The 13,062-nt window shown below is 47.7% G+C and overlaps 1 protein-coding gene across 7 annotated transcripts in view; it reads left to right on the top strand.

Moving 5' to 3' along the window:
* Whrn (whirlin) overlaps positions 1 to 13,062 on the top strand; it is a 91,629-nt gene that overhangs the window by 35,268 nt on the left and 43,299 nt on the right. For 6 of the 7 annotated variants that reach the window (XM_074051181.1, XM_074051182.1, XM_074051177.1 and 3 more), the window contains exon 3: positions 2,841 to 2,966. The exons of the other annotated variant lie outside the window; for it this stretch is intronic. In XM_074051181.1, coding sequence (XP_073907282.1) covers positions 2,841 to 2,966 — 126 coding nt within the window. The remainder of the gene's footprint in view (positions 1 to 2,840; positions 2,967 to 13,062) is intronic. 7 annotated transcript variants of the gene reach the window in all.

Here is a 13,062-nt window from a genome sequence, read left to right on the forward strand (position 1 = left end):
TGACTGTGTGTCACATCCCTCTGAGGAGTAGCAGGGAGACCTCTGTGGTGACAGATGAGCAAGACAAAAGACACTGGCTGTCAAACTGAGCCTGGGGATTCTGCTCTGAGGAGAGGGAGCCGCGGTGGAGCTTAGAACAGAAGAGAGGCAGGCGCAGGCTGCTGCTGGATGGAAAGTGGACTGCAGGAGCTGGGGCTGAAGTGGTGAGTGCAAGTGTTCTAACCCTCTGCACAACTCTAAAGCATGGTACCAGTTATGAACACTTTGGGCCGCAGATCACAGAAAACCCGCATTACAGGAGTGCATATATGAAGCGTATTTATTGCTCTCTTCAGAAGTGTGGGGCTAGGAAGCCTCAGGTGTGATTGGCCAGGCAGGGAGTCTTTCTTCCTCTTGTAGCCTCTTGCAGCCTCTTGCTTCAGGCTTGTTGCTTCATGGCTACAGGATGGCAGCCCCTGCTCCTGCCATCACAGCCTTTCACTACTGTGTCCAAAGCAGAGTGGATGGAGGAGGCTTTTTCTTCTTCTACTTCTCTCTTTTTAGAGTGGAGACTCTTCCTAAGAATCCCCTATCAGACACCCCCAACATATTTCTTGGCCAAAACTGTCTGGGGACATCCTACACCCTGCAGGCAGAGGGGAATGAGATGGTACAGATTGGTATTGTCTCCTGAGCTGCTCCTCTTGGTTCCTGGATAGGATCAGGGTCCATGGCAAGGCAGAAAAGGGACAGCTGGTGACTGGGCCACAGGCAGTGCATGCCATAGTTGGGTTGCACAATTCTCATTTTACCAACAGTGAAGCTGGAGCTCAGAGAAGCAGTGGGGCTCCTGGGTGCCCAGCAGTGCCCCGGGGTGCCCAGCAGTGAACTACAGAGCCTGCTTTTGAATTCAGGCCCTTGTGAATCCTGGCTCCATCATTTTATTCCTCAGGGAGGGCCAAGCCTCACTTTCCATCTCTGGAAAGTAGAATGATGACAGAAATGTCGAGGAAGACTAAGGATTCACCAAGGGGCTGCGGGTAGAGTCTGAGCACAGTACTCAGGACACAGGAAATACACACTGTGTGTAGTGGCTCCTTCAGGGACCTATTTTCCTAGTAATATACAAGTGATACTGGTGCTCTGTCCACTGGCCAGGCTGCCTCAATCCCGTTTTCTCTCCTGTACGCGAATTCTCCTGCCAAACGCTGGTTAGATTTCTGGTGAGTGATCAAGGCTGATTGCCCTGTGGACAACAGAACTACATTACAGTTCCTGATAAAGACTCTGATTTAGTCCCATGCAAAGGGTTTACAGGGGGTGATGGGATGTGGAAGGTCTGTTTTCATTCTTAATATTCAAAAGAGGGCCACTGCTAGTCATGTGTTCATTTGCACAAGGTCCTCAGCCCCCTGCCTGTCCAATCCTGTCCTGGACCTGGAAGGACTGGTGGGAAGGGGTCGGGTGAGTCTGACTGCAGGTGGCCCAGTGAGCCAGATGGGGTTGCAGTGTGTAGGTGCTAAGCCAGGCCTGCTGGTCCGTGCTCTGAGGGCACAGCATGTGTGTGCATGGGGAAGGGGTGGTTAGAATCTATCCCCAACCAGCCTTAGGGCTCTCTCAGACTGACGCTTAACTCTCATCCCCCACTGCTGTCTTGAGACACACAACCTCTCAAGGGTATTGCTCCCTCCCCAGGAGTCTTCCTGAACCCTGACTTAGCCTGTTACTATCCTGCCAAGCCCAGGCCTCTCACTTGGCCCACAGCCCCACAGGCTGGCTCAGGCTGCCCTTTCCTCTCCACCCACTCCATCTATGCCCTCGTGTGACTCAGTGACTGTGCCCTGTCCTGTCTCTGGGCCTTAGCACTCACCACTGCCCTGGATCTCCTTCCCAGTTGCCACTGCCGGGTTTCTGATTGTATTTCTGGCAGCTCTGCTGAGTGGGGCTCCCAGGCCTAGGAGCTGAGCCCAGGGTCTGTGGGAAGGAAAGCTGATTTCAAGAGGGTGCTGAGGTGACCAGAAGCTGCCCCACTCCAAAGATATCCTCCTCTCCCTCCAGGAACCTGCAAGCAGAACCTTGTGTGGCAGAGGGAACTTGGCAGAGGTGATTTAGTGAAGGGTCTCCAGATGGGAGGACTGACTAGCCTGGATTAGCCGAGTGGTCCAGTGTCCCCACAGTGTCCTTATAATGGGAGGGAGGGTGGGGGATAAGAGAGTCAGATGCTGGAGCGCAGGGAGACTTATGGGAAGATGCTGCACTGCTGGATGGAGGGTGAAGGTGCGGCCTCACATGCAGCAGCCCCTGGAAGCTGGAAAAGCAAGGAGCCAGATTCTCCCCCTCCCCGCCCACCTCCAGCAGGAAGGCAGCCTTGCTCCCCCTACCCCCTGGCACTTCTGCTTCCAGGATGTGAGGATCACAGCCCTAAGTTGTTTCAGGCACTGTTTATGGCAATTTGCTCCACAGTGGTGCAGAGCCCTGGGGGCCAATGCTGGTGAGGGGACACAGACCTGGCTGAGGGAGGAGTGGGCTGCAGGGCCAGCATAGCAGAGGGCTGACTGTTTCCCTGGCGAGCTTCAGGGTGGTTGGACCTGCAGTTCCTGGACTGACCCCAGGTCAGCTTTCACCACCCCACCAACTGAGCCCTGAGTGGAAGCAGCTCCCAGGGAGGGAGCATCACTGGGTGGGCTTGTTCCCAAGAGGGACTCAGGGATTTCTCAGGTCACTCAGCAAGTCAAAGGCAGAGCTGGGGCAGGACTAGGAGTGTCCTTGTGGGCTCTTCTGGGTGTGGGAGTGGCTCTGCAGCCTGCCACCCCCAAAGGCAAGGCCCCTCCAGACTACTGCTGCCTCCATTCCCTCCTTAGGTGAACCTGGTGCTGGGGGACGACCGCTCCCTGGGCCTTACCATCCGAGGGGGAGCTGAGTATGGCCTTGGTATTTACATCACCGGCGTGGACCCTGGCTCAGAAGCAGAAAGCAGCGGGCTCAAGGTGAGGGACACATGGGCCCCAGCTGTCCTTGTGGGGATGGGGAAAACAGGGACCTGTGCGGGGAGCACTTTACAACCAATCTTAATCAGACTTCGGCAGAGCAGTTGGCACCCCATGGGGAGGACTGCTCCTGCTGGGTGCCCTCCCTGGCCACTGGGCCTCTGATTCACTGCTCCTAACAGCACCAGGGTGGCCTCCTACGTGGTGCTGGGCCGTGGGCCAGCCCAGCTCTCCGAGGCTGCTGTTTTGCAAACACTGCTAATGGCCAGTGATGGTCCTGAGTTCAGGCTTATTACAGCACATGGTGAAGGAAGAGGAGAGAAAAAAGCCGTGAGCTATGTTCGGGCTGTGCTGGGCAGCTTCAGGAGTCCGGTCTTGGGCAACCATTAGTTATGGAAATGGCTCTTTTAGCTCAGATTTTAAGAAAGACCAGCTGTGAGCCCAGAATTTGTGATTCATATCATGTGTATCATTTCACTTAGTTGTCATGCTACCCCGTGGGAGTTTCCCATTGGGGAAACTGAGGCATAAATAGATTAAACCAACTTGTCTAAGATCACAAAGCTGGTTCACCACAGAGCAGGATTTGAACCCAGACAGTCTTAATTTCAACACTGAAGGTCTTACTGGCTCCACTTAGCACCCATGCTAAAGAGGTGGAGACTGCTCACAGGACACCGGAGCAGAACACAGAGTATAGGGATAAGTGACAGCATGTGTTTGGGCTAAAGCTGGACGTCAGGATGCTACGGCAGCAGTGATGTGGAGTGGTGGCCATGGGCACGGGTGGCATCTGAGTGGGTGGGTTAAGATGCTGGAGAGGAAGGCATCTCATGTCCGAGCTTCACCACAGGTAGCTAGGTGGACGATTAGCCTGCTCACAAGGCAGGAGGAATGACTCCGGAGACAGGAGACAAGAATGCGTCTGCAAAGAAGGGCCTCAGGCGCCCCACCGATACTTGATTCTCCACATGAATGAGGAGAAAAGGGGCCCCTGAGCCCAGTGTGGCAGACAGGCTGAGGTGGTAGAGAGGAGGCAGGAAATGTGGCACAGTGGGAGCCGCTCTGGGCTTGCAGTCAGGAGGGTTGGATTCACACCCCAGTTTGTTGCTTTTGCCATCATAGCCATGTGACCTTGGAGTGTCCTCTACCTGCCTGAGCTTCCCTTTCCTGTATAATAATTATAAGTAACATCCCTGTCTCTCAGGATTATTGAAAAGATAAAACGCAGAACAAACTAATGTCACTATTAACTATGGTAGTAAACTTTGCTATGAACTGAGTGCTTGTGTCCTCCAAAATTCATATAAATCTCAAACCCAAAGTGATGCTATTAAGGGTGGGGGCTCAGGGAGGTGATTCGGTCATGAGGGTAGAGCCCTCGTGAATGGGATTAGAGCCACGTGAGGACAGCGAGAAGGTACCATCTGTGATCTAGAAAGAGGCCTCACCAGATGCCGAATCTGCTGGTACCTTGATCTTGGACTTCCCAGCCTCCAGACTGTGTAAATGTGTAAATGTCTGTTTTACTCTCTGGGACTTTATTATAGCAGCCCAGATGGACTAAGGCAAACATCATCATCATCCTGTTTTTATTCTTGTTACTGCCGTTAACACACTAAACTGGGGAGCTGTCCCTTCCCAAGTACCCCTCCTCCAAGCGCTTATACTGTTACATCATTTAAAGTGTACAGTGCCCCCAAAAGCAGGTTCTTTTGTGAGCCTCACATTACAGGCTCAGGAGCTGACACCCAGAGCTGCACAGCTCACAAGAGGCAAAGCTGGGCTGTCTGTCAAAGAATCAGGAGTCAAGGTCCAGCATGTGCTCATAGCTGGGCCAGCCGGGCAGGTAATGGGTACTCTGCAAACGTTTGTGGTTGACCCTCGTTGGTTTTGAAGTGCACAGGCCAGGGTGCTCTCTCTGTTTTCAGCAGGTGGGGTTGGTGCCATTCTGGGACTCCAAGAGGCCATTCTCAAGATATTCTGTGCACAGTTTTGTTTAATAGAATCATTATTTTGGAATAATTGTAAATTTAGCAAAAAGTTGGAGAGTTCCACATATCATTCACCCAGCTTAGCCTAATAGGAACGCCATATGTATCTTCGCACATCTGTCATGACTGAGAAACTAACCTTGGTGCAGTGCTGTTCAGCACACTGTATGTTTTGTTCAGAGCACACTAATGTCCCTTTTCTGTCCTAAAGTCCATTCCAGCCCAGTACGTCCATGGCATTTAGTCTGTGTGCAGTTTGTTTGGAAATGGCTCTGGCTATATTGTCTAGACCAGCCTCAAACTCTTGGGCTCATGTGATCCTCCTACCTCAGCCTTCTGAGTGTTTGTGATTGCAAGCGTGCACCACCATACTTGGCTGTTTGCTATTTATTTCCCCTAAAATTAAAACAAAGATCAGAGGAGGTTTTTAAACAGAGTAAAGATTTTTTTTTTTTTTGGTGGTACTGGGGTTTGAACTCAGGGCCTCATGCTTGCTAAGCAGGCACTCTACCACTTGAGCCACTCTGTCAGCTTTTTTTTTTTTTATACTGAAGGAGGAAACTGGGAAGAAGGAAAATGGGGGTAAAGAAAGAGAGAGAGATGAAGCTGGGCTGAGGCTATTTCTCAGAATACCTGCTATGTGTTCTATGCCACCTACAGACCCTGCTACAGGTAGGCCACAGAGTTGGCTGAGTTGCCCAGCAGTCAGCTGACAGAGGGAAGCAGGTCAGTGATGCCTATAAGAGGAAACAGACCAGCTGTACTGAGAAGCCAGTATACCTCCTCTTGGGCCCTCGGAGCCATTTTCCTCTGATCCTTCTTCTAGAGGATATTTTGTAATGTCATAAACAATGTTTCCAATGACAAGAAGGCTATAAACCTGTTCATACACTTATTGTATGTACAGGTTCATAGCCTTCTTTGATGAGTGAATTCTGATTGAATTATGTAAAGAGAAGGGAGAAAGTGTGCGAGAAATACTGCATGTTGGGTCTTAGTCCAAGAGCGTTGAGCACCTCTTATTACCTTTTATTATCATCATGTCATCCCTTTGTTTAGCAGTTACTGTGTCAGGTAATATGGTCTCTTACCTAATTTTTTGCAACAGTGTATGAAAAAGGAACCCTCTTGTCCCCATTTCACAAGTGACAGATTGAGGCACAATGTTAAGCAGCTTGTCCAAAGTCAGCCAGCCAAGAAGTGCTAGAGCCAGGATTTGAACTCACGTCAGCACCTTTAGTCTATGTTCTTATCCACCTCATTACAACACCTCCCAGGGAAAACATGGATGTAACTGTCCCCAGTTTATAGCTGAAGAAACTGGGGATCATAGAATGAAACTGATTTGCCCAGGTCAAAGTCTTTTCTAATGTCAGAGCTGGAATTTGAAGTCGATCCTGGCAGAGCCTGGGGTTGCTCTGTGAAGAGGAGGACAGGCACCCACTGACCCTGTATGAACTCGGGCACATCCTTCCTTTTTTGGGCCTCAGGCTCCCTCCTTGCACAGCCAGCAGAAGCCAGGGACACCTGCGGGTTCCCGTATTCACTAAGAGATGTCCAAACTGGTTAGTGACTGGCTGGCCCTCTTTTGTGTGGAAGGAAGGAATTGGACTTTCCGTCCAGGCTGGGGTTATCCATAGTTACCCCCTTCCTTCTTTCTACTAAATCAACGAGAGGATTCTGGTGACTCCTCTGTGTCTGACACTGTGCTCTGCAGCTTCTGACTGGGCAAGAGTGATACATCTCTGATCTCCTGGAGTTTGAGTCGTAGTGGGAAGACAAGGGTAACAAATGGATTGCACGACTGTTTATTTTGTTACAATTGTGATAAATACCAAAATGAAAAATTGCATGGAACCATGTGAGTGTGTGACAGTAGAGACAAGACCTGGCTTTGGATAACTGGGAAGGCTTCCTGGAGGAAGAAACATTTCAGTTGAAAATTAAAAGAGAACAGGAGCCTGGTATAGTGGCTGGGGGAGGCTAATTAAGTGGAAGAGGAAAGGTGGTGACGGAGATCTGTGATTGTTTACATGAAGGGCGCCCATGGTCTGTTATTAAGTGGATCACAGGCTGCAAACCCGCCTAACAGCATCTCATTTGTGTGTATATGCATGCAAAAATATGCATAGAGGACCACATAGGAAGGACTCCCACCAAATGTCCACAACGGTTATCTGGACGGGGTAGGTTATGAGTGATTTCACTTTGGTCTTTACATCCTTATGCAGCGTCTGATGAAATAGTTATTACTTTTATAATCCCGGAAACAGCAATGACAAAACGATTTCCATTTAGAAGCAGGGCAGAGGAAAAACATTCCGTAGAAGTTTTCCAGTCTTCTGAGTTTGCCTCAGTTGCCGAAGGGGAGGGTTTTATTTGCTCATAAAATGCCCACCTTCAGTAAGTCCTCCTTGTCCTCTGTCCCCTCTGCAGTAAAGCATTTTACAGACCCTGTTGCAATTTTCCTTTCCCCTCCCAAGGCCCCTCGGCTGTGCCGACACCTGCCTACACTCACTCGGGCATCCAGGACTGATTAATTCTGTTTATTGCAGTGCACTTTGCGTGGAATTAGGCATATTGAAATGGAATAATGGGCTTGGCTGTGTGGGTGGCAGAGCCAGAACAGGCTTTATTTGTAAATAGGGCTTCTCGCTGCTGTACAGAGCTGTCCTGGGGGGAAAATGCTACCTTCTGCCCGGCTTCCAGCTGCTTGGCCCACTCAGCTCCCAAGGCCCAGTTTGAGTCCAGGGGAGGGAGCAGGACGACCCTGCCCTAAGTGGAGAAGCAAGGAGGAGGTCAGGCCTGCTTCCAGCATTTTCCCTGGAGGTGGTCTGGGGTAGCTTGGAACTCTCCCACCTTCCCAGCAGGGGCTCACGCCACCTTCACAGTTTATCTTTGGACTTCTCTTATTCCTTTGCACCTGCCCTCCAGCTTCAAATCCCACCAAAAGAATGGCCCATTAAATCCTCTTTGTTCCATTCAGGATAGCTGAGATTGACAGGCCTCTAGAAATAGTCATAACGGCAGCAGTTGCCATCTATTAACCAGTCATTACAAGTCAGACACCGCTCAAGATGGAGATGCGCCTGCATTTAATCCTCTCAGTTGCCCTGTGGTGGGCATTCATAGCGTGATTTAATAAATGAACAATGGAGCTCAGAGAGGTGCAGGAACTTGCCCAGGACCACACAGGGATCAGAGCCCTAGCCCTTCTGACCCTCCTAAGGTACTGGGCTTTGTTCTCCCCCACTCTCTAGTCCCCTAGTTTGACCAAGTATCACAAGAACGAAGAAAGAAGAAACAAAGGGCATTGAGTTTTAGAAATCTCCAAGTTTCCAAGGCCTGGGTCCTGCCAAGCTCTACACCCTCTACTCCTAAAGTTGTCCAGAGCTGGGAGCCCCGACCTTTTTGCTCATGGGAGCCAAGCTGTCCTCCTGGTAGAGGGCCTGTGGAGGTGACCTCTTCCCAAGAATGGCTACTTGTGGGCTCACTGTTCTATGGTTGTGACGTTTAACAGGTTGTAGCCTGTTACATTTCTGGGGTGAAAACAGCATCTCAGTGACCAGGGACAGAGTGCTCTTTGTGGCTTCTTGCGGGGAGAACAAGATTGTGTAAAGCTAGTGGGCTGGGCCAACCCCTATGTAGACTGGCTTTTGGCAGGGTCGGTTCTGCCCACCTGTCCCCCCTGGACTGAGCCTTCTCAGACAGTACCCTGTACTGGACACACACCCAGAGCAGGCAATATGCATGTGTTATCCCTCTGAACCCTCCCCACACTCTGGGAGATCTCGGCTCTTGGTCCCACCAGTGAGCCAGGGCTGTGTATTTATTGATGGTTTCCAAGCTTATGGCTACATCAGGAGATGGGTGAGCATTGCACAGCATCCCCCTGTCTATGACAGTGACTGCAGGGAATGCTTTTTGTTTTTGTTTGTTTGATTGTTTGGTACTAAGGTTTAAATTTAGCCTCACACTTGGTAGGCAGGCACTCTACCACTTGAGTCATTTCACCAGCCCTTTTTTTGTGGGGGATATTTTTGAGATAGGATCTTTTGAACTGTTTGCCTGGGCTGGCCTTGAAGTGTGATCTACCTGATCTCTGCCTCCTGGGTAGCTAGAATTTTAGGCGTGAGTCATCGGTGCTCAGCTCAGGAAACACTTCTTGACTTGAAGGGGAGACTATGGTTGAGGCAGGACCTGAACCCAGTGTCTTTTCTCCAAGCATCCGATCTTGAACCTTGTCTCCTTTGCATCCTGTCCTGAACCCAGCATAGAGTCAGCATTTTTGTGAAAGGAAGGAATCCTGCTAAGTGGTGTTAGTGACTTTCCCACTTGCCACTACTCATTGCTGTGATGTGAGCCATGACTCATTGCTGTTTTCCTCTGGCTAAAGCAGGCTGTGTGCATCCCCTGGTGAGGTTGATCATTGCAAGTGCTCTGTGGACATCAGGAGCCACCCGTATACAGGGCAGATGGCAAGAGTCAGCCTGCACTCAGGTCCTGGCCTCCAACTCTCCTGTTTTACACGGGAGAAAGAGGGAGGTAAAGGACCAACTGAGAAAGAAGGTTCCTGGATCTAGACCCCCAGCAGAGTCCCCTCAATATCAGGCAGTTTGACCTTGCTGCTGACTGTGACCCATGCTTCCCTGAGAGAGATCCCAAGCCACTTTTGGTCATTCTTGGTGAGGGAAGGGACATGGTTACTATATAATATTTGCTTAATAAAAATCCCTTAAATGGGCTTTTTCTACTACCTCCCTAGGACCCTAACTTGACCAAGTAGTAAAAGAATTCAGAAAGAGGCAACAAAATACATTGAGTCCTCTTAGAAATCACCATGATGGTGATTATCTTGCTTTTATGACAGTCCTAATGAAGTTGAAAAAAACCAAAGTCTTCATATTTACATAATTACTGATGGTCAAAAAAGCTCAGATAATAAGGACATATTATGGCTGATTCTGTGGCAATCCTAATGAATTACAACTTATCTCCTAATGAAGATAACAAAAATACTATCCTAGTATTCATATAATTTCTGACAGTTAAAAAAAACCTTGGAAATTAAGGGCATCTTACAAACAATTCTGTCTTTAAATGCTGTAACTTAGATAAATGGACCAATTTCTTGAAAAACACAAACTACTAGAAAGACACAAACTTAAGAAAGAAAAGTAGATAATCTGTAAACCCTATATGTGTGTCAAGAAAATTGAGTTTGTAGTTAAAAACCATCCAAAAAAGAAAACTCAAGCTCAGATGCTTTCATGAATGAATTCTACCAAGCAGTTAAGGAAGAAATATTGTACAGTCTCTTTCTGAAGATAAAAGATTAAAGAATACCTTCCAACTCATTTTAAAACTCATTGTCAAAAACATCAATTATATTTCTATAAGCTAGGAATGAGCAACTGGGATTGAAAGTTAATAAAAGCAGTACAGCTTGTAATAGCACCAGGAACACTCAAGCATGAATATCTAACAAAATATGTGAGGCTTTTGCATGATGAAACTACCAAACGAAAAGGACCTAAATAAATGGGGAGATACACTGTGTTCTCGGATAGCACAATACCGTGAAAATGTTATCTACCTCATTTGACTTAGATTGATCATAATCCCAATTCCAATCCCAAGAACCTTTTCTATAGATATTTACTACCTAATTCTAGTTTCTTTTATGGAAATGCAAAAAAATCAGAAGTGCTAAAATAATTCTGAGACAGAAGAACACAGTTGGAGGACTTTCTACCTAACTTCAAGACTTACTGCAAAGCTACAGTAAATAAGACAGTGGGGTAATAATGAAGAGATAAGCACACAAGCCAATGGAATAGAATTTGAGTCCAGAAGTAAACCCACACAAATATACCTAGCTGGTTGTTGGCAAAGTACAAAGGCAGGCTGGTGTGGAGGTGCACGCCTGTCATCCCACTACTCGGGAGGCCAAGCGAGAGGATCATGAGTTCTGGCCAGCCTGGGTCACATAGTGAGATCCTGTCTCAGAAAAACGCAAGGCAACTTAATGCAGAAAGGGTCGTCCTTTCAACAAATGTGTTGGGACAATCCATTGTCTGTATGTAGTACAAATGAACCTCAACCTGAACTTCACACTTCATATGAAAATCAACTCAAAAACGAACCACAGACTGAAGTGTGAGGAATCCATAGGACAAAAATCTGCATGCCCCTGGGTTAGGGCTATACAAGAAAACAACTGACAAATTGGACTTTATTAAAATTAAAAATATTTGCTTCACCTACAGTGCTTTTAAGAGAATGAAAAGATGAGCCACAGAAAGAAAATGTTTTCACATCCCATTTCTTGCAAGGCTTGTGTTGAGGACACATAAAGTATTCGATAAAAGGGCAGAGTTGCTGGGGAACTTGCGTTGGAACCGTAGTGGTCAACATGGACTCTTTGGATTTGTCAAAACTCATAGTACTGGGTAGCAGAGTGAATTTTACTGTATGTGAGGTTTTGGGTTTGTTTTGCTTTTGTTTTGAGAGGTACTGGGGATTGAACTCAAGGCCTCATGCTTGTTAGGCAAGTGCTGTACTATTTGAGCCATGCCTCCAGCCCATTTTTGCCTTAGTTCATTTTTTACGTAGGGTCTCATGCTTTTGCCCTGTGATCCTATCTCAACCTGTGATCCTTCCATCTCTGCCTCCCAAGTAGGTGGGATTATAGGCGTGTACCACTGTACCTGTATATGTTTTTAAAACTCAGTCATGACGTGTGTGTGTGTGTAGTCTGTTTTGAGTTTGTGTTACAAGTGATTACCATAACCACACTGAAAGGGGACAGAGCTGAAAGCAACTGGTCTAAGTAACTTAAAACACTGATGTGCTTGCTAGCATAAGGCATAAGAGAAGAACTGTATATGCATTAGTTACTTTGCATCATTGTGACCAGAGTATAGTGAACAATTTATGGAAGGAAAGATTTATTTTGGTTCCTGCTTTCAGAGGGTCCAGTCCTCTGTCACTTTGGGCAGAATATAATGATGGTGGGAAGATGTCATCTCAGCCACATCATCTCATAGCAGACAGGAAGCAGAGAGAGGGGACACAGGAAGGGGTCAGGGCAAGCTGTAACCCCCCCAGAGCAGGCCCTCAGTGGCCTACTTCCTCCAGCGAGGCCTCACCTCCTAAAGTTTCCACAAGCTCCCAAAATAGTGCCACCAGCTGGGGACCAGGTGTTCAACACACGAGCCTGTTCCATATTTAAGACAAAGTCTATACAAGCACTATACTCCAGTTGGCAATTTTTTTTCTCACAAGAGTATGGATTGGGACTTCTGAAACTACTTCAGTTCCAAAATATAAGTATATTTTAGGTAATGAGAGCCAGGTTTACGGGAGAGGGGAAGCTGGAATAAGCACCATGTTCCTGGATTTGAGTTAGTTGTGTCAGCACGGACTCATTTACAAAACAGAAAAACGTGTACCACAGAAAAATAGATACAGAAATACATACAGATGGTATATGTACTGGAGTTGTCCTCCTACAACTAATCCTCATTGAGAGGGGCTGGAGGCAGGGGCACCCAATGAAAGCTGCTATTTTTAAATAGGGTTCTCCAAGTAGAAAGGCTCTTTGTAGGAGTGGTTGGCAACCCGTCAAAGGTAGCAAAGGTCCAAGATGAGCCTGTAATTTCTTGTGCCAGAAAATAACATGCTGTAACACAAAGAAGCAGAAAAGAAGAACAAAAGAAGCCTATCAGATGCATACAGGGACAGCCTGAAAGTGCTCCCAGAGGCCAAAGGAGAATAAAATAATATTCATAAGCTAAAGTGATTACATAAGCACATGCATAAATTAGGGGAAGGGGCAACTCTTCCTTAAGGAAAACTCCCCCTGTTGATGGAGAAGGAGGTGGTGCTACAAATCGCCATTAGAACATTGTGTTATGGTGGTCATTGCTGCAGGAAGATTCACCAGTGAGGGCTCAGCTATCAGCAAGTGTTTAAACAGAAATGGGATTTTTTTCTTGCAGTTCTGGAGTTTGAACTCAGGGCTTACACCTTGGACCACTCCCCAGCCCTTTTTCTGTAATGGGTTTTTTTTTGAGATAGGGTCTCACAAACTATTTGCC

The sequence above is a fragment of the Castor canadensis genome, chromosome 13 (genome assembly GCF_047511655.1).
Source record: "Castor canadensis chromosome 13, mCasCan1.hap1v2, whole genome shotgun sequence".
Lineage (NCBI taxonomy): Eukaryota > Metazoa > Chordata > Mammalia > Rodentia > Castoridae > Castor > Castor canadensis.